Source organism: Lingula anatina, chromosome 3 (genome assembly GCF_051362555.1).
Source record: "Lingula anatina isolate TDL-2025a chromosome 3, LinAna3.0, whole genome shotgun sequence".
NCBI classification, from domain to species: Eukaryota; Metazoa; Brachiopoda; class Lingulata; order Lingulida; family Lingulidae; genus Lingula; species Lingula anatina.
In genome coordinates this window covers 34,170,021-34,191,472 of record NC_141769.1, presented here as the reverse complement: position 1 = coordinate 34,191,472, position 21,452 = coordinate 34,170,021, and the positions used below count along the sequence as shown (strand labels likewise).

The following is a 21,452-nucleotide window of genomic DNA, read 5'->3' as shown; positions in this document are numbered from 1 at the left end:
ATTTCTCTCTACATTTTTTAAAAAGAAAAAAAATATGAAGCACATGTTAACATTGCATGTAAATGCCTGTGGTAGAAAGTACTTATAAGTTATGCACAGATAAATTTGTGCATATCTTCAGTCCAATTGAAACTGTACCTAATTTACCCAGTATGATCCAAAATGTTAGAGCATAAACTATTAATTGGCTGCTTTGCAGAAACCAAACCTAATTTGATGAAAAATCATATCTCTATGATAACATGAATTTTTTAAATTTGAATAAGTTTTATAAAAGTTCTTGTCCCTTATACTTGTTGTTAAAACCATGTGGTGTAGTTATTTCAATAGAAAAAATGCCAATTATCCTGATGTGGTGACTTTAGAAGAGAAAAAATGCATTTGGTTGTAAGACACTCAAGATGCACCCCCCTCCTCCACCCCCTCCCCAGTATACTGGAATGACTTGTATGTCAATAGTGCTTGGAGTGGTAGTAGTTTTTAAATATATCCACATGTATGTTAGTAATGCTTGGAGTGGTAATAGTAGTAGCTTTGTTGTAGTTGTGGCATGAACAAGATAACCTGCTGACAGAGGTATTGTTGATGGGGGCTTGATGAGCTTTGGTTCACTGTGTTCTATGTTGTTTGTGGTATTGAAAGGCTGAAGGTAGATGGTAAAAGAAGAAGTCTATGTTCAGCCACATTTTAACTACATTGTAATAGCCAAGCCAGGTGGGAGAAGAGGAGAGAGAAGAAGAGAGGTGGAGAGATGAGTTGATGTATATTATTATTTCAGTGTTGCCGAGGCTGGAAAACATCTACCGCGAGGCAACAGGAGGTATCTTGGTGTTTCACTAAAAGCACAAGTTTCTAGATTTCATGTTGTGTTTGTCTCACTATTAACATTCATGTTTGCTCTAATTGGTTATAAGGTTTCTGTTTGTAAAAATTGATATTTCTTTAGATATTTTAACAAATGGATACTTATTATTAATGACTGGAAAAATGATAATTACGTAAATGTCTGTTGTTCAGTTAAATAACAATTGTCTACAATATTAACAGATAAAAAAGGAGAAAAAAAAATATATATATATATATTTTTTCATTTGTAACATAAAAGTACTCATTATTTTCATTTATCCTAACCTTGCTGCCTGTCAAATATATAAGAGCAACTTTGAGACTGATCAGAGCTTGGTCACAGTCAACATCCTGCTCATTGTGCAAGCATGCCAAGGCTTTATGACCATCTAGACATATGTAAAAGTTAGCTAGTGGACATTAGCTATGCAAGAAAAAATACTGTCAATATCCATTCTTTATTTCAGCAACTCTTAATGATTTATAAACGGCCTGTATTTTTTTTTTTTTTTTTGATTAAGTATATTTTACTTAACTAGATGTATATGTATGTTCCATACATAAGACAAAGTATAAATTGTTTGAATAGTAGGATATCTCTGATATATTATGTATATTTGAATGCTATTGTGCTTCAGGGTGTCACTGATTTAAAAATATTTCCAAGAATGCTATTTCTGTGTGAGTAGCTATCTATGCTATATCACCTGTGTGATAGAGCTTCCACAGTTGGGTGCCACGGTTTGGTAGCTGTTTTAAGTGGAGTGAAAGCAATGCACATATAATGATAAATGTATATTACAGATATGAAGCCATGCCACATTATTTTACAAAATATAATCCGTATACTCCAATGCTTTTGTGTATATTAGCTTTGAAGGGTGACATGAAAAAAATTGCCCACCAGTTCAAAATAAATATCCATCATACACTGGCCAAAGTTACCCAGTGTACAAAGATATTCCACCGTTGATCCTGTACTCAAATATTGTATCTTGGTTTCCTAGTTTCTCATCACCTCCCGGATGTCCACATGCGTGACCCTAACTTTGGCCTGTATGTCAGCCCCGGCCACTCCCCCTACACCAGCCCTCAGTCCTCTCCCCCGGGGAGCCCCAGGATGAGCCGTAAGAAACTGCTCACAGCAGGAGTGGCTGGGATTCCACGCTCTGAGAGTGACCTCTTGTGGCGGTCTAAAGAAATCAAGGAGGTTCAGGGAGCTGGCATTGACTGTAATGAGATGGTGGATGCTCTAAAGGAGACAGACTCACTCCATGAACAGGCTGATATCATACACTGGCTGCATATTAACAAGTATGTTTTCAAACTCCTCTTATTTAACAAGTACGTTTTCAAACTCTTCTTGTTTCCAGAGTATGAAATTGAAACACTGATAACATTTAACTATATGATGCAACAGATGCTGTACTGAAATTGTGTTAAAGATTAATGCACTATTTTAACTCTTTTACCCTAGTATATATGTTGTGTTATATATGCCTGTGTTGTGTTAAATGTTCCTGTGTTGTGTTATATGTTCCTGTGTTGTGTTATACATGTGCCTGTGTTGTGTTATACATGTCCCTATGTTGTGTTAAATGTGCCTGTGTTGTGTTATATATATGCCTGTGTTGTGGTTTATATGCGTGTGTTGTGTTACATGTGCCTGTGTTGTGTTATATGTATCTGTGTTGTGTTATACATGTCCCTATGTTGTGTTAAATGTGCCTGTGTTGTGTTATATATATATGCCTGTGTTGTGGTTTATATGCGTGTGTTGTGTTACATGTGCCTTTGTTGTGTTATATGTACCTGTGTTGTGTTATATGTGCCTGTGTTGTGTTATACATGTGCCTGTGTTGTGTTAAATGTATCTGTGTTGTGTTATACATGTGCCTGTGTTGTGGTTTATATGCGTGTGTTGTGTTACATGTGCCTGTGTTGTGTTATATAAACCTGTGTTGTGTTATATGTGCCTGTGTTGTGTTATACATGTGCCTGTGTTGTGTTATATATATCTGTGTTGTGTTATACATGTCCCTGTGCTGTGTTATACATGCCTGTGTTGTGTTATACATGTGCCTGTGTTGTGTTATACATGTGCCTGTGTTCTGTTATACATGTGCCTGTGTTGTGTTATATAGACACAGTAGACCATAATATTTTATTGACATTTCTAGAGCAGAGTGTAGGGGTTAGAGATAAGGCCTTAGAACTATCTTGTTGGGAGAATGCATCAAGTTAATATAAATGGTGTGCTTTCTGAGCTCTCACAGCTTTTATTAGGTGTTCCTCAGGGGAGCGTGCTTGGCCCGCTTAAGTTTTGTGTTTACACGTTACCCCTTGGAGCAATTCTGCGTTATCATAAGATAGGTTACCACTTTTATGCCGATGATACCCAGTTGTACACATCTTGTAACATCCATGATCCAGCATTGTCTGTGAACACAATTGTTGATTGCATATCAGACCTCAGAGGTTGGCTCATTTCAAACAAATTGAAGATAAATGATGGAAAAACAGAATTTTTAGTCATTACTCAACCCCACAACAAGGGCCTTGCTCACAACTTGCAACTTAAAATTGGAGCTAGTATGGCATTTTCTTCCCCCTTGTAAAAAATTTAGGAGTATACTTTGATTCTACACTTTCAATGGACAAACAGATCTCCAACATCACAAGGTCTTGTTTATTCAACATTCGGAATATTGGCACCATAAGGAAACATCTGAATCAATCATCTGCTGCTACTGTTATACACTCATTGGTAACTTCCAGGCTAGACTATTGCAATTCTGTATTATATGGATGTCCAGATGATAAGATCAAAAGATTACAACGCATCCAGAATATCTCAGCACGGCTTTTAATGCTACAGCCTAGGGATTGCCATATCACTCCAATTTTAAAGCATCTGCACTGGTTACCAGTTAGGGCCAGAATTTTATTTACAGTTTTAGTTTTTACACATGCTGCTTTTTATAATCTAGCTCCACCATATATAACTGATCTAGTCAAAGATTATAGCCCTCAAAGATCCCTGAGGTCTGGTGACAAACTTTAACTGAAAGTTCCAAAATTAAGGTTAAAATCATATGGTGACATATCATTTTGTGTAGCTGCACCAGTAGAGTGGAATAAGTTGCCAATTTTTATTAGACAAATAGAATCACAAGAATCTTTTAAAAAGGAATTAAAAACTCATATTTTTAAGACATTTTATTCATGAATTTTAAATTTTACAATTTTAAAGAAACCTTGGATTTTTTACTTTTAATTACTGTTTATTACAATTTAGTTTAGCTCTTAATTATATAAAATATATCTTAACCATTTTTAATTATAAACTTCTTTGTATTTTATGTTGTACAGTCTATTGAACATTTTATGGATTTTAGACTTGAAATAAATATTATTATTATTATTATTATTATTATTATTATTATTATTATTATTATTATATGTGCCTGTGTTGTGTTATACATGTGCCTGTGTTGTGTTACATATGTCATATGTTTATGTTGTTTTCTTTTAGGGGTCCAGACTGGGATACAAATATTGGTGGCAATGAGGGTGTCACAGTCAATGACCTAGTCAGGGAGCTATATGAAAAGGTATGCTTACAGTTGCTCACAATAGATATCCTGGAATTTTAGAGGTTGAATGTTAGGTTACATGTCAGCAAACATCCAAATGATTTGTTGAGAGGTTTAGGGGTCAGTGGCACAGTGGGGCCTTGTTATATTGATATTGATACATATGTAAAGCAATTTTATTACAAGATAATTTGTTGTCATAGAGCGCATTCTCAACAAATTAAGCCAGGCTTTACAAAGCCGGTGACCTAAAAATGGCGGACGTACATGAAAGAAAAACCGCCTAATCTTTTAATAGTCTCTCCGCCTCTCACACACCTCCCCACACGTCATCCAAGGGGTACAGTAATTAAATCTCGGCTCCAACATTAATATTTCCGTGAATATCTCTGGTGATATTATCTCCGTAGATAGTCGATTCATTGCTGATCTACGGGCCAAATTATTCCTTTTTCGTCTCTGTTTTCAAAGATAATAGAACAGAAGAGCTTTTTTCCTTCGATCGCCTTCAGCCACCATGCTTTCTTCACCACGAGTTTAACTGATGAGCATGCGCACTTAATATTTCTCAGGTAGCTTCCGCATGGCGAACGGAGCCGAGATTTAATTACTGTACCCCGCAGGGACGACGTGTGGGGAGGCGGAGAGACTATTAAAAGATTAGGCGGTTTTTCTTTCATGTACGTCCGCCATTTTTAGGTCACCGGCTTTGTAAAGCCTGGCTTAATTCGTTGAGAATGCGCTCATAGTCTATGAGAGGTTTAGAGGTCAGAGGCACAGTGGGGCCTTGTTAAATTGATATTGATACATATATGTAAAGCAATTTTATTACAAGATAAGAATTTGTTGTCATAGTCTAAGAGAGCATAAAATGACAATATTCAGCATCTGTTGATAAAATGACTGATTTCTACTTGTAAAAGTCAGGTTAATAGTTATGTAAAATTCTAAAATAAATGTTATTATGCGGATGAAATATTTCAGGCAGGTCATTTGAAGCAGTGGTGGCTGGTCAGACATACAGCTGGGATGTTGTGTAAACGTGTAGAGGACCTGGCCAAGGTAAATGACAGTTGATTGATAGAGAAATGATGTGATGCCTGCCTTTAATCATAGGTACAGGTGGGGGCGATCAGATACTGAAGAGCTTGTTCTCCAACATTGTTTTGTTTACTGAAGAACTTGTTCTCTAACATTGTTTTGTTTACTGAAGAGCTTCTTCTCCAACATTGTTTTGTTTACTGAAGAGCTTGTTCTCCAACATTGTTTTGTTTACTGAAGAGCTTGTTCTCCAACATTGTTTTGTTTACTGAAGAGCTTGTTCTCCAACATTGTTTTGTTTACTGAAGAGCTTGTTCTCCAACATTGTTTTGTTTACTGAAGAGCTTGTTCTCCAACGTTGTTTTGTTTACTGAAGAGCTTGTTCTCCAACATTGTTTTGTTTACTGAAGAGCTTGTTCTCCAACATTGTTTTGTTTACTGAAGAGCTTGTTCTCCAACATTCTCTAACATTGTTTTATTTACTGAAGAGCTTGTTCTCCAACATTGTTTTGTTTACTGAAGAGCTTGTTCTCTAACATTGTTTTGTTTACTGAAGAGCTTGTTCTCTAACATTGTTTTGTTTACTGAAGAGCTTGTTCTCCAACATTGTTTTGTTTACTGAAGAGCTTGTTCTCTAACATTGTTTTGTTTACTGAAGAGCTTGTTCTCCAACATTGTTTTGTTTACTGAAGAGTTTGTTCTCCAACGTTGTTTTGTTTACTGAAGAGCTTGTTCTCCAACATTGTTTTGTTTACTGAAGAGCTTGTTCTCCAACATTGTTTTGTTTACTGAAGAGCTTCTTATCAACATTGTTTTGTTTACTGAAGAGCTTGTTCTCCAACATTGTTTTGTTTACTGAAGAGCTTGTTCTCCAACATTGTTTTGTTTACTGAAGAGCTTGTTCTCCAACATTGTTTTGTTTACTGAAGAGCTTGTTCTCCAACATTGTTTTGTTTACTGAAGAGCTTGTTCTCCAACATTGTGTTGTTTACTGAAGAGCTTGTTCTCCAGTATTGTTTTGTTTACTGAAGAGCTTGTTCTCCAGTATTGTTTTGTTTACTGAAGAGCTTGTTCTCCAACGTTGTTTTGTTTACTGAAGAACTTGTTCTCCAGTATTGTTTTGTTTACTGAAGAGCTTGTTCTCCAACGTTGTTTTGTTTACTGAAGAGCTTGTTCTCCAACATTGTTTTGTTTACTGAAGAGCTTGTTCTCCAACATTGTTTTGTTTACTGAAGAGCTTGTTCTCCAACATTGTTTTGTTTACTGAAGAGCTTGTTCTCCAACATTGTTTTGTTTACTGAAGAGCTTGTTCTCCAACATTGTTTTGTTTACTGAAGAGCTTGTTCTCCAACATTGTTTTGTTTACTGAAGAGCTTGTTCTCCAACATTGTTTTGTTTACTGAAGAGCTTGTTCTCTAACATTGTTTTGTTTACTGAAGAGCTTGTTCTCCAACATTGTTTTGTTTACTGAAGAGCTTGTTCTCCAACATTGTTTTGTTTACTGAAGAGCTTGTTCTCCAGCATTGTTTTATTTACTGAAGAGCTTGTTCCACAGTATTGTTTTGTTTACTGAAGAGCTTGTTCTCCAGCATTGTTTTGTTTACTGAAGAGCTTGTTCTCCAGCATTGTTTTGTTTACTGAAGAGCTTGTTCTCCAGTATTGTTTTGTTTACTGAAGAGCTTGTTCCACAGTATTGTTTTGTTTACTGAAGAGCTTGTTCTCCAACATTGTTTTGTTTACTGAAGAGCTTGTTCTCCAGTATTGTTTTGTTTACTGAAGAACTTGTTCTCCAACGTTGTTTTGTTTACTGAAGAGCTTATTCTCCAACGTTGTTTTGTTTACTGAAGAGTTTGTTCTCCAGTATTGTTTTGTTTACTGAAGAGCTTGTTCTCCAACATTGTTTTGTTTACTGAAGAGCTTGTTCTCCAACATTGTGTTGTTTACTGAAGAGCTTGTTCTCCAACATTGTTTTGTTTACTGAAGAGCTTGTTCTCCAACATTGTGTTGTTTACTGAACAGCTTGTTCTCCAGTATTGTTTTGTTTACTGAAGAGCTTGTTCTCTAACATTGTTTTGTTTACTGAAGAGCTTGTTATCAACATTGTTTTGTTTACTGAAGAGCTTGTTCTCCAACATTGTTTTGTTTACTGAAGAGCTTGTTCTCCAACATTGTTTTGTTTACTGAAGAGCTTGTTCTCCAACATTGTGTTGTTTACTGAAGAGCTTGTTCTCCAGTATTGTTTTGTTTACTGAAGAGCTTGTTCTCCAGTATTGTTTTGTTTACTGAAGAGCTTGTTCTCCAACGTTGTTTTGTTTACTGAAGAACTTGTTCTCCAACGTTGTTTTGTTTACTGAAGAGCTTGTTCTCCAACATTGTTTTGTTTACTGAAGAGCTTGTTCTCCAACATTGTTTTGTTTACTGAAGAGCTTGTTCTCCAACATTGTTTTGTTTACTGAAGAGCTTGTTCTCCAACATTGTTTTGTTTACTGAAGAGCTTGTTCTCCAACATTGTTTTGTTTACTGAAGAGCTTGTTCTCCAACATTGTTTTGTTTACTGAAGAGCTTGTTCTCCAACATTGTTTTGTTTACTGAAGAGCTTGTTCTCCAACATTGTTTTGTTTACTGAAGAGCTTGTTCTCCAGCATTGTTTTATTTACTGAAGAGCTTGTTCCACAGTATTGTTTTGTTTACTGAAGAGCTTGTTCTCCAGCATTGTTTTGTTTACTGAAGAGCTTGTTCTCCAGCATTGTTTTGTTTACTGAAGAGCTTGTTCTCCAGTATTGTTTTGTTTACTGAAGAGCTTGTTCCACAGTATTGTTTTGTTTACTGAAGAGCTTGTTCTCCAACATTGTTTTGTTTACTGAAGAGCTTGTTCTCCAACATTGTTTTGTTTACTGAAGAGCTTGTTCTCCAACATTGTGTTGTTTACTGAAGAGCTTGTTCTCCAACGTTGTTTTGTTTACTGAAGAGCTTGTTCTCCAGTATTGTGTTGTTTACTGAACAGCTTGTTCTCCAGTATTGTTTTGTTTACTGAACAGCTTGTTCTCTAACATTGTTTTGTTTACTGAAGAGCTTGTTATCAACATTGTTTTGTTTACTGAAGAGCTTGTTCTCCAACATTGTTTTGTTTACTGAAGAGCTTGTTCTCCAACATTGTTTTGTTTACTGAAGAGCTTGTTCTCTAACATTGTTTTGTTTACTGAAGAGCTTGTTCTCCAACATTGTTTTGTTTACTGAAGAGCTTGTTCTCCAACATTGTTTTGTTTACTGAAGAGCTTGTTCTCCAACATTGTTTTGTTTACTGAAGAGCTTGTTCTCCAGCATTGTTTTATTTACTGAAGAGCTTGTTCCACAGTATTGTTTTGTTTACTGAAGAGCTTGTTCTCCAGCATTGTTTTGTTTACTGAAGAGCTTGTTCTCCAACATTGTTTTGTTTACTGAAGAGCTTGTTATCAACATTGTTTTGTTTACTGAAGAGCTTGTTCTCCAACATTGTTTTGTTTACTGAAGAGTTTGTTCTCCAGTATTGTTTTGTTTACTGAAGAGCTTGTTCTCCAACATTGTTTTGTTTACTGAAGAGCTTGTTCTCCAACATTGTGTTGTTTACTGAAGAGCTTGTTCTCCAACATTGTTTTGTTTACTGAAGAGCTTGTTCTCCAACATTGTGTTGTTTACTGAACAGCTTGTTCTCCAGTATTGTTTTGTTTACTGAAGAGCTTGTTCTCTAACATTGTTTTGTTTACTGAAGAGCTTGTTATCAACATTGTTTTGTTTACTGAAGAGCTTGTTCTCCAACATTGTTTTGTTTACCTAAGAGCTTGTTCTCCAACATTGTTTTGTTTACTGAAGAGCTTGTTCTCCAACATTGTGTTGTTTACTGAAGAGCTTGTTCTCCAGTATTGTTTTGTTTACTGAAGAGCTTGTTCTCCAGTATTGTTTTGTTTACTGAAGAGCTTGTTCTCCAACGTTGTTTTGTTTACTGAAGAACTTGTTCTCCAACGTTGTTTTGTTTACTGAAGAGCTTGTTCTCCAACATTGTTTTGTTTACTGAAGAGCTTGTTCTCCAACATTGTTTTGTTTACTGAAGAGCTTGTTCTCCAACATTGTTTTGTTTACTGAAGAGCTTGTTCTCCAACATTGTTTTGTTTACTGAAGAGCTTGTTCTCCAACATTGTTTTGTTTACTGAAGAGCTTGTTCTCTAACATTGTTTTGTTTACTGAAGAGCTTGTTCTCCAACATTGTTTTGTTTACTGAAGAGCTTGTTCTCCAACATTGTTTTGTTTACTGAAGAGCTTGTTCTCCAGCATTGTTTTATTTACTGAAGAGCTTGTTCCACAGTATTGTTTTGTTTACTGAAGAGCTTGTTCTCCAGCATTGTTTTGTTTACTGAAGAGCTTGTTCTCCAGCATTGTTTTGTTTACTGAAGAGCTTGTTCTCCAGTATTGTTTTGTTTACTGAAGAGCTTGTTCCACAGTATTGTTTTGTTTACTGAAGAGCTTGTTCTCCAACATTGTTTTGTTTACTGAAGAGCTTGTTCTCCAGTATTGTTTTGTTTACTGAAGAACTTGTTCTCCAACGTTGTTTTGTTTACTGAAGAGCTTATTCTCCAACGTTGTTTTGTTTACTGAAGAGCTTGTTCTCCAGTATTGTGTTGTTTACTGAACAGCTTGTTCTCCAGTATTGTTTTGTTTACTGAACAGCTTGTTCTCTAACATTGTTTTGTTTACTGAAGAGCTTGTTATCAACATTGTTTTGTTTACTGAAGAGCTTGTTCTCCAACATTGTTTTGTTTACTGAAGAGCTTGTTCTCCAACATTGTTTTGTTTACTGAAGAGCTTGTTCTCAAACATTGTGTTGTTTACTGAAGAGCTTGTTCTCCAGTATTGTTTTGTTTACTGAAGAGCTTGTTCTCCAGTATTGTTTTGTTTACTGAAGAGCTTGTTCTCCAACGTTGTTTTGTTTACTGAAGAACTTGTTCTCCAGTATTGTTTTGTTTACTGAAGAGCTTGTTCTCCAACGTTGTTTTGTTTACTGAAGAGCTTGTTCTCCAACATTGTTTTGTTTACTGAAGAGCTTGTTCTCCAACATTGTTTTGTTTACTGAAGAGCTTGTTCTCCAACATTGTTTTGTTTACTGAAGAGCTTGTTCTCCAACATTGTTTTGTTTACTGAAGAGCTTGTTCTCTAACATTGTTTTGTTTACTGAAGAGCTTGTTCTCCAACATTGTTTTGTTTACTGAAGAGCTTGTTCTCCAACATTGTTTTGTTTACTGAAGAGCTTGTTCTCCAGCATTGTTTTATTTACTGAAGAGCTTGTTCCACAGTATTGTTTTGTTTACTGAAGAGCTTGTTCTCCAGCATTGTTTTGTTTACTGAAGAGCTTGTTCTCCAGCATTGTTTTGTTTACTGAAGAGCTTGTTCTCCAGTATTGTTTTGTTTACTGAAGAGCTTGTTCCACAGTATTGTTTTGTTTACTGAAGAGCTTGTTCTCCAACATTGTTTTGTTTACTGAAGAGCTTGTTCTCCAGTATTGTTTTGTTTACTGAAGAACTTGTTCTCCAACGTTGTTTTGTTTACTGAAGAGCTTGTTCTCCAGTATTGTTTTGTTTACTGAAGAGCTTGTTCTCCAACATTGTGTTGTTTACTGAAGAGCTTGTTCTCCAGTATTGTTTTGTTTACTGAAGAGCTTGTTCTCCAACATTGTTTTGTTTACTGAAGAGCTTGTTCTCCAACATTGTGTTGTTTACTGAAGAGCTTGTTCTCCAACATTGTTTTGTTTACTGAAGAGCTTGTTCTCCAACATTGTGTTGTTTACTGAAGAGCTTGTTCTCCAGTATTGTTTTGTTTACTGAAGAGCTTGTTCTCTAACATTGTTTTGTTTACTGAAGAGCTTGTTCTCCAACATTGTTTTGTTTACTGAAGAGCTTGTTCTCCAACATTGTTTTGTTTACTGAAGAGCTTGTTCTCCAACATTGTTTTGTTTACTGAAGAGCTTGTTCTCCAGCATTGTTTTATTTACTGAAGAGCTTGTTCCACAGTATTGTTTTGTTTACTGAAGAGCTTGTTCTCCAGCATTGTTTTGTTTACTGAAGAGCTTGTTCTCCAGCATTGTTTTGTTTACTGAGGAGCTTGTTCTCCAGTATTGTTTTGTTTACTGAAGAGCTTGTTCCACAGTATTGTTTTGTTTACTGAAGAGCTTGTTCTCCAACATTGTTTTGTTTACTGAATAGCTTGTTCTCCAGTATTGTTTTGTTTACTGAAGAACTTGTTCTCCAACGTTGTTTTGTTTACTGAAGAGCTTATTCTCCAACGTTGTTTTGTTTACTGAAGAGCTTGTTCTCCAGTATTGTTTTGTTTACTGAAGAGCTTGTTCTCCAACATTGTTTTGTTTACTGAAGAGCTTGTTCTCCAACATTGTTTTGTTTACTGAAGAGCTTGTTCCACAGTATTGTTTTGTTTACTGAAGAGCTTGTTCTCCAGCATTGTTTTGTTTACTGAAGAGCTTGTTCTCCAGCATTGTTTTGTTTACTGAAGAGCTTGTCCTCCAGTATTGTTTTGTTTACTGAAGAGCTTGTTCCACAGTATTGTTTTGTTTACTGAAGAGCTTGTTCTCCAACATTGTTTTGTTTACTGAAGAGCTTGTTCTCCAGTATTGTTTTGTTTACTGAAGAACTTGTTCTCCAACGTTGTTTTGTTTACTGAAGAGCTTATTCTCCAACGTTGTTTTGTTTACTGAAGAGCTTGTTCTCCAGTATTGTTTTGTTTACTGAAGAGCTTGTTCTCCAACATTGTTTTGTTTACTGAAGAGCTTGTTCTCCAACATTGTGTTGTTTACTGAAGAGCTTGTTCTCCAACATTGTTTTGTTTACTGAAGAGCTTGTTCTCCAACATTGTGTTGTTTACTGAAGAGCTTGTTCTCCAGTATTGTTTTGTTTACTGAAGAGCTTGTTCTCCATTATTGTTCTGTTTACTGAAGAGCTTGTTCCACAGTATTGTTTTGTTTACTGAAGAGCTTGTTCTCCAGTATTGTTTTGTTTACTGAAGAGCTTGTTCTCCAGTATTGTTTTGTTTACAGGAGGGCAAGCTCTTCAATAAACACAAGAAGTCAACATCTAGTCATCCAGTTGCAAAAGCCCCACCTCCTTGTTCAGGCTGCCTCTCAAGAATTGTTCTCCTGTAAAGAAGCACACATAACCTTAAGTTGGTTCACACATAGTTTATCTAACTTAATTGTCCACAGACTGCTTGCCATTGACATGTGACATGTGTTCTGTTTCTTGTCTTCAGCCAGTGACAGACTGCTTGCCATTGTTCACATGTGATATGTGTTCTGTTTCTTGTCTTCAGCCAGTGACAGACTGCTTGCCATTGTTCACATGTGATAAGTGTTCTGTTTCTTGTCTTCAGCCAGTGACAGACTGCTTGCCATTGTTCACATGTGATATGTGTTCTGTTTCTTGTCTTCAGCCAGTGACAGACTGCTTGCCATTGTTCACATGTGACATGTGTTCTGTTTCTTGTCTTCAGCCAGTGACAGACTGCTTGCCATTGTTCACATGTGACATGTGTTCTGTTTCTTGTCTTCAGCCAGTGACAGACTGCTTGCCATTGTTCACATGTGATATGTGTTCTGTTTCTTGTCTTCAGCCAGTGACAGACTGCTTGCCACTGTTCACATGTGATATGTGTTCTGTTTCTTGTCTTCAGCCAGTGACAGACTGCTTGCCATTGTTCACATGTGATATGTGTTCTGTTTCTTGTCTTCAGCCAGTGACAGACTGCTTGCCACTGTTCACATGTGATGTGTCTTTTGTTTCTTGTGTTTCAGGCAGTGACAGACCTGTTAGTGAGACAGAAGCAGCTGTCAGTGGGCCTTCCCCCAGAACCAAGGGAGAAAATTGTTACGAGGTAAAGTAAGGTCTTGATGTATTTGAATCCTTACTTAACACCAAGCATATATTTACACCATTTGCTTTTCATCCTGGCAAACTTGGCTTATGTTGTCCTGTCTTTTATATTTTAATTTTTATTTATTCATTTTATTGTTATTATTAATTTTATTATTATTATTTGCCATTTGGAGATTTTTTGTCAGGAAGTAGTTACAGGAATTGCGGTTTAAGCTATGATCATTTCTGTGGGAAATAAGTATTAAATCATATCATAAGGTATTGTTCTATGCATGCACTGTTTGTTGCAGACCTCTTCCCCCTGATGAGCTGGCAACTATTATCCAAGAGGCTTGTGGAGAAGACAGTAGTACAGCTATGCTAACACAGGTATATAAAAGATCAGCAACACACACACACACACACACACACACACACACACACTTGCTTAAATGTGATTGCATTTGTACATTGACCACTTGTAACTTTTAAGGCATGCTGTACATTTCTTGGGCACCCCTATTTCCCTGAAAGACTTGGTACCTGAAAGACATATTTTATAAAAACTCTGTGCCACTGGCTCCCTCTGTTGTTGTCTCCATGATACAGAAATGACTGCCACATGTTTCAGGAACTCTTGGTATATCTTGCTATGTTCACCATGTTTCAGGAACTCTTGGTATATCTTGCTATGTTCACCATGTTTCAGGAACTCTTGGTATATCTTGCTGTGTTCGTCATGTTTCAGGAACTCTTGGTATATCTTGCTATGCTCATCATGTTTCAGGAACTCTTGGTATATCTTGCCATGTTCATCAGAACGGAGCCAAAGTTGTTCAATGAAATGCTGCGTCTGAGAGTTGGTTTGATTATCCAGGTCATGGCGGCAGAGTTAGCACGGAATCTCAAATGTTCTGGTAAGGAGGCTGGGTACAGTAACCAAGAATCAAGTTTTTAAAATTTATGCTAGAAGACCTTATAAAGTTTTAATGTTTATTGTTATAAGCTGTTTATATAAAAAACTTGCATTTTCCATGATAGTTGAACAAATTCATTTTGATGGTTTTAAAATATGTTTTGTGTATCACTCATAGATGGGCAGTTTTCTATCCAAAGATTTCTTGATGATTTTTACCGAAAAAGTTTTTTGATGCTGACAGAAAATGGCAGCTACATATATTTTTTCAGAAGAAATTAAGACATCTGCCATTATTTCAAAGAAATATCTGTACAGCATGACTTTGTTTATAGGCAGTGAAGCCTCTGACCACTTGCTTAACCTGAGTCCTTTTGAAATGAAGACACTGTTGCACCATATTCTTAGTGGGAAGGAGTTTGGCATCACCACTGGTAAGTCTGGGATATATGAACAATGTATTCTATTTATTTCAAGTAGTGTTATATATCAAGACTAAACAAATGCTATATTATGCTCTAAACTGAGAGAAGTTTAACTTTATAGTAATACTTTATTATGTATCTGCAAAATATTTATACACAATAAAAAAACACAAATACACATAAGAATATTATAAACTAAAAAATGACAATTAAATTTAATTGAATATAAAAACAAAGTAATATAGTGAAAGAAATTAGAATACAAATAAGTTATGACTTTGGTCCTTAATATGATTGGCATTAAAATATTTCTTATGAAGATATGTATCCTCCAAATATTTTTTTCCAACGTTTGTATCCAGCACTACTAGAAGCTCTTTTACCATATTCAATAGTTTTGTTTTCCTTTTTATGTACAGACACAGATGTGTCTGTACATATAGCCATCATCTGCGTCTGTCGTCGCCGTCGCTGTCGTCGCCGTCGTCGCCGTCGCCGTCGCCGTGCACTTTTACCGATAACACGATAAGTGGAAAACCATTTTGCCTTTTGATTTGAAACTTGCAGAACTGATGAATATTCATAATACGCAGGTCAAGTTCGAAAATCAGCATGATCGGGTCACTCTTAGGGAATTTATGCTGTTTTTTCACTTTTTTCAACATATATGCAGCACCGATAACACAATAAGTGGAAAACCATTTTACCCTTTGGCTTGAAACTTACAGAACTGATGAATATTCATAATATGCAGGTCAAGTTCGAAAATCGGGATGATGGGGCCATTTTTAGGGAATTTATGCTGTTTTTTCACTTTTTCAGCATATATGCAGCACCGATAACACAGTAAGTGGAAAACCATTTTACCTTTTGGCTTGAAACTTAAAGAACTGATGAAAATTCTTAATACGCAGGTCAAGTTCGAAAATCAGCATGATTGGGCCATTTTTAGGGAATTTATGCTGTTTTTTCACTTTTTTCAGCATATATGCAGCACCGATAACACGATAAGTGGAAAACCATTTTACCTTTTGGCTTGAAACTTACAGAACTGATGAATATTCATAATACGCAGGTCAAGTTCGAAAAACAGCATGATTGGGTCATTTTTAGGGAATTTATGCTGTTTTTTCACTTTTTTCAGCATATATGCAGCACCGATAACACGATAAGTGGAAAACCATTTTACCTTTTGGCTTGAAACTTACAGAACTGATGAATATTTATAATACGCAGGTTGAGTTTGAAAATTAGCATAATCGGGTCATTGTTTTAGAAGTTATGCTGTTTTTTCACATTTCCTCAAATTCAATTATTAGGCATGTTAACAGTCTTATTATTTAACTAATAAGATACATAAAAGTGTTTGTTTGACATTTCCTGCATCTTTACAACATTGTTAGTTGATTTTGTAAAAATGATGGTAAACTTGTTATCGTGTATTGTGTAATGAAGTTTCAAAAATGGAAATAAACTCATATCATTGCAGTTTGTCAGATTCAATCATTCACTATGTTCAGAATCTCAGAATGGAAGAAATTGGACATTTAACACAGCTCTATTGATATTTTTCCCATCTCATTAATTTTTTTAGTTGATCATATAAAAATGGCGGTAAAGTGTTAATTTAGTTTTATGTTAAAAATTGTTAAAAATGGAAAAAAATCATTTCAGAGCAGTGCTGTCTTGTTTACATTTTGGTATTTACAAGTTGTGACTTTGAAGTTCCATGGGCCTGAAGACCTTTGCTAGTCACATTTTCTGAATATCCATGATACTAATATTTTATTATTAAAAATTGAAGTTCATTCAGCTGTTAAATGTTATGTTATATTGCATCAAAATTTGAAAAAAAAAAACTATTTTGGGCACTGATGACCATTTAAGAAAAACCATGTCACTTACTGTTCTCAAACTTACAGGAAAGAAACATGGGACTAAAATACAGCTTCAGTAGGCAATGCAGTCTGCTTGGTAATTCTTTCTGCCAGTTAAAGTTTCTTTGTGAAAATTTAATTTTTCACATATTAATTGGCATTTTCAAGGTGTGACTTTGAAGTTCCACATGCTTGAAGACCCATGCTAGTCACATTTTCTGAAAATCCATGATACATATATTTTATTATCAAAAATTGACGGTCATTATGCTGTTAACTATTATGTAATATTGCATCAGAATAGAAGGAAACAATTTTGGGTGCTGCTGCCATGATGACCATTATGGGAAAACCATGTTACTTATGATTGCCAAATGTTCAAAAAAAAAAGAAAAAAAGAAACAAAATGCAGGACTAAAATGCAGCCTGAGTTGGAAAAGCAGTTGAAAGTTATACATTTTCAAAGTGTGAACTTGAACTCCCATGGGCCTGAAGCCTTATGCTTGTTACACATTTTACTTACATTGGTATTACCTGTTGAGCATAATTAAAATTTGATGTTGAATTTGCAGTTTAACATAATGTAGTTTTGCATCAGAATTGACAGTAGCCTATTTTGTGCATAGTTATTGCCTGCTTTTTGTCTGTACATTTGACAGCTTTGCTGCCTTGTTTAATATGTAGTTGATATAACTTAATTGGATCTTATGTGATACTTAATGCTGAAAGAAAATTTCCATTTTGTATAGATCATACATAAATATACTATAGCTCAATACCAAATTGTTCTGTATACACAAATGTACTAGTGTAGCTCCATACCACATGTTGCTCTCCATGTCTGTGTGTGTTCTACCTTCAGTCCCCTGTCCATACTCTGGCATCAAACTGTCCATAAGAATACCAGAGAAGGAACACAGCAGGAATAAAGACATGGCCATGATTAAGAGGAAAATGAAGGTGGTCATGGTCACATTTACTTCTATCTCAATGTTTATACCTTCACTCTGAATATTATTGTTGGCAGTGTGTAAATTGTAGCTGTACTAGAGAGTAACTGTGTTCTTATGGTATTGGAATTTCAAAGAGAAGAATTTTCCTTACTCAAAATTTTATATGAATGCAAGATTTTGTGTTTAAATTCCCAACAATCTCTGAAACAGCAACAATAGGCACACGCCATCACTCACTCTATTCCTTGTCCTCTACTTTCTACCTCTCCATCATTAAGTTGTCCTTCTAACTTCCATCTAGCCACTGATCGGTTACTGATGAGGCCAGGTGATTTAATAACAAGACATAAACCCAAAACGGTGTTGGTGAGTGAAGCATGTGGTTTGTTGGAGGGGAGGAGTGCTGTGCTGTTTATATATAAGGGACAAAGCCCAGTGATTGAGGGCAGTAAGGATGGGGTAACTGTGATTGAGAGAGATAGGGATGGTGGAGAGGAGGAGTTCTGTGATGTTTATATATGAGGGACAAAGCCCAGTGATTGATGGCAGTAAGGATGGGGTGACTGTGATTGAGAGAGATAGGGATGTTGGAGGGGAGGAGTGCTGTGCTGTTTATATATAAGGGACAAAGCCTAGTGATTGATGGCAGTAAGGATGGGGTAACTGTGGTTGAGAGAGATAGGGATGGTGGAGGGGAGGAGTTCTGTGATGTTTATATATGAGGGACAAAGTGTATGTGGGAGGGGGGTGTCCTGTCTGTGAGGGAGGGGGGAGGGGGTGTTCTGTCTGTGAGGGAGGGGGGGGTGCCCTGTCTGTGAGGGAGGGGGGATGTCCTGTCTGTGAGGGAGGGGGGGGGGGTGCCCCGTCTGTGAGGGAGGGGGTGTTCTGTCTGTGAGAGAGGGGGGTGTCCTGTCTGTGAGGAAAGAGGGAGGGGGTGCCCTGTCTGTGAGGGAGGGGGGTGTCCTGTCTGTGAGGGAGGGGAGTGCCCTGTCTGTGAGGAAAGAGGGAGGGGGGTGCCCTGTCTGTGAGGAAAGAGGGAGGGGGGTGCCCTGTCTGTGAGGAAAGAGGGAGGGGGGTGCCCTGTCTGTGAGGAAAGAGGGAGGGGGGTGCCCTGTCTGTGAGGAAAGAGGGAGGGGGGGTGTCCTGTCTGTGAGGAAAGAGGGAGGAGGGTGCCCTGTCTGTGAGGAAAGAGGGAGGGGGGTGTCCTGTCTGTGAGGGAGGGGGGTGCCCTGTCTGTGAGGAAAGAGGGAGGGGGGTGCCCTGTCTGTGAGGAAAGAGGGAGGGGGGTGTCCTGTCTGTGAGGGAGGGGGGTGCCCTGTCTGTGAGGAAAGAGGGAGGGGGGTGCCCTGTCTGTGAGGAAAGAGGGAGGGGGGTGCCCTGTCTGTGAGGAAAGAGGGAGGGGGGTGTCCTGTCTGTGAGGGAGGGGGGTGCCCTGTCTGTGAGGAAAGAGGGAGGGGGGTGTCCTGTCTGTGAGGAAAGAGGGAGGGGGGTGTCCTGTCTGTGAGGAAAGAGGGAGGGGGGTGCCCTGTCTGTGAGGGAGGGGGTGCCCTGTCTGTGAGGGAGGGGGGTGTCCTGTCTGTGAGGGAGGGGGGTGTCCTGTCTGTGAGGAAAGAGGAAGGGGGGTGTCCTGTCTGTGAGGAAAGAGGGAGGGGAGTGCCCTGTCTGTGAGGAAAGAGAGAGGGGGGTGTCCTGTCTGTGAGGAAAGAGGGAGGGGGGTGCCCTGTCTGTGAGGAAAGAGGGAGGGGGGTGCCCTGTCTGTGAGGAAAGAGAGAGGGGGGTGTCCTGTCTGTGAGGAAAGAGGGAGGGGGGTGCCCTGTCTGTGAGGAAAGAGGGAGGGGGGTGCCCTGTCTGTGAGGGAGGGGGGATGTCCTGTCTGTGAGGGAGGGGGGTGTCCTGTCTGTGAGAGAGGGGGGTGCCCTGTCTGTGAGGGAAGAGGGAGGGGGGTGCCCTGTCTGTGAGGAAAGAGAGAGGGGGGTGTCCTGTCTGTGAGGAAAGAGGGAGGGGGGTGTCCTGTCTGTGAGGAAAGAGGGAGGGGGGTGTCCTGTCTGTGAGGGAGAAGGGGTGGGGTGCATGACTTTGCTCTGGATAAAGGAGGTTATACTGTGTGATTGAAGTGAACTAAGGTGTGCTGACTTGGCGTGGGAGGAAGGGTCAGTTTGAATGAATACATATTAAATTCTCTTTCACTAACCTGGCATGAGTGTGGTATTTTCTTTACTCTCTGTATTTTCCCTTTTGATATTTTCTGGTTATTGTTGTTCATCTTTGTTGTTGTGACATTTATCTAGTTTTGATGAAATTAAAAATTTCAGTTATTTCCCTCTCCCTTTACTTTTAAGTGAATTAAAATTTGAAAGTTTAAGTGAGTGTAATAAAGTCTTAACATCATTGGTAGGGTAAATTCTTTTGTCATGGAATTAAAGAATTATGTTTTACTAAAATCTCATGAATTAATTGACCTTCATTATTTGTTGTTTTGCACAGTGACTTATAATAACAGCTAAATTCATTAAAGAGGTCAACAGTAGAAAGACAAAGTTTAATATTGAATCTGTCCTTGCTGTTATTTTGATTGTTAATATAGGGAAAATGAATGATTGTAGAACTTATTAAGTTGTATATTCTAACCCGTGATAATGTTAACTGTGAGTCCTCAGTTATCACCCTGCTGTTTGTCCCTGCTTTAGACCCTGTCCAGCACCAGCCTGGGGCTAGAGGAGGACGCCAGTGAAGACAGGAGTGACGAGGAGAAGCAGGGACAGTGGATGAGAAGACGGAGACTTGATGGTTCACTAAACAGGGTCCCTGTAGGCTTCTATACCAAAGTATGGCAGGTCCTGGAGAGGGTAAGTTAAAGGCAGAATATACCAAAGTATGGCAGGTCCTGGAGAGGGTAAGTTAAAGGCAGAATATACCAAGGTATGGCAGGTCCTGGAGAGGGTAAGTTAAAGGCACAATATACCAAAGCGTGGCAGGTCCTGGAGAGGGAAAGTTAAAGACACAATATACCAAAGTGTGGCAGGTCCTGGAGAGGGTAAGTTAAAGACACAATATACCAAAGTGTGGCAGGTCCTGGAGAGGGTAAGTTAAAGACACAATATACCAAAGTGTGGCAGGTCCTGGAGAGGGTAAGTTAAAGACACAATATACCAAAGTATGGCAGGTCCCGGAGAGGGTAAGTTAAAGGCACAATATACCAAAGTGTGGAAGGTCCTGGAGAGGGTAAGTTAAAGACGCAATATACCAAAGTGTGGCAGGTCCCGGAGAGGGTAAGTTAAAGACACAATATACCTGTGTGGCAGGTCCTGGAGAGGGTAAGTTAAAGACAGAATCTGCATTCAAAGATATGATATGAATCTTAAGTTGCATTCCTTCAAACAAAATATTTGAAATATTCTAGTGCTATAAGAAAATGCTCAGACCAGTATTCAGTTCCATGATTTATGCCTGCAGTATTAAGAGATGTCTGTCTACTGATGCTGCATGCAGTCTATGGGTAAATAAGGCAACTCTTGGAATAGAAAAGAAATGAATACCATAGGTTTTACTGTTTTTTGATAGGTTTTATAGGGTCAGTGCTTAAGTATGGCTCGAGTTGAAGTACATACCAAGTAGTTTTCATTTCAAAACAATCTTTTATTTTTCTAATGCTAGAGACCTTTCTCTCTGATGATAGAGTGCTGTATTTTTACCACTTACTGTACACTTGTTCAACTACATATTTAGGTTATGCTTTATTTTTATTTCAGAGTCATGGCATCTCTATAGATGGTCACATTCTACCCCAGAATTTAACTAGAGAGGTGTGTATGGGACTCTTTAGATCCTGTATTTCTGACAGTCAGGTTTAGTTAAAGATGATTATGACAGATTCTGACAATGTTTTTTTAAAAATTGGAAACATTATCA

At 37.8% G+C, this 21,452-nt stretch overlaps 1 protein-coding gene across 15 annotated transcripts in view; it reads left to right on the top strand.

The window, feature by feature from the left end:
* The window catches only part of LOC106150757 (putative phosphorylase b kinase regulatory subunit alpha), a 57,975-nt gene that overhangs the window by 34,157 nt on the left and 2,366 nt on the right, over positions 1–21,452 (top strand). For 12 of the 15 annotated variants that reach the window (XM_087009079.1, XM_087009081.1, XM_087009080.1 and 9 more), the window contains 11 exons: positions 779–820; positions 1,854–2,160; positions 4,382–4,460; positions 5,427–5,504; positions 13,312–13,391; positions 13,684–13,762; positions 14,160–14,289; positions 14,624–14,722; positions 17,453–17,550; positions 20,231–20,389; positions 21,293–21,346. In XM_087009079.1, the coding sequence (XP_086865205.1) occupies positions 779–820; positions 1,854–2,160; positions 4,382–4,460; positions 5,427–5,504; positions 13,312–13,391; positions 13,684–13,762; positions 14,160–14,289; positions 14,624–14,722; positions 17,453–17,550; positions 20,231–20,389; positions 21,293–21,346 (1,205 nt within the window). Of the gene's footprint in view, positions 1–778; positions 821–1,853; positions 2,161–4,381; positions 4,461–5,426; positions 5,505–13,311; positions 13,392–13,683; positions 13,763–14,159; positions 14,290–14,623; positions 14,723–17,452; positions 17,551–17,844; positions 17,910–20,230; positions 20,390–21,292; positions 21,347–21,452 lie in introns of all 15 variants that reach the window. The other 3 variants (XM_087009073.1, XM_087009078.1, XM_087009072.1) reach the window with 2 other exon arrangements.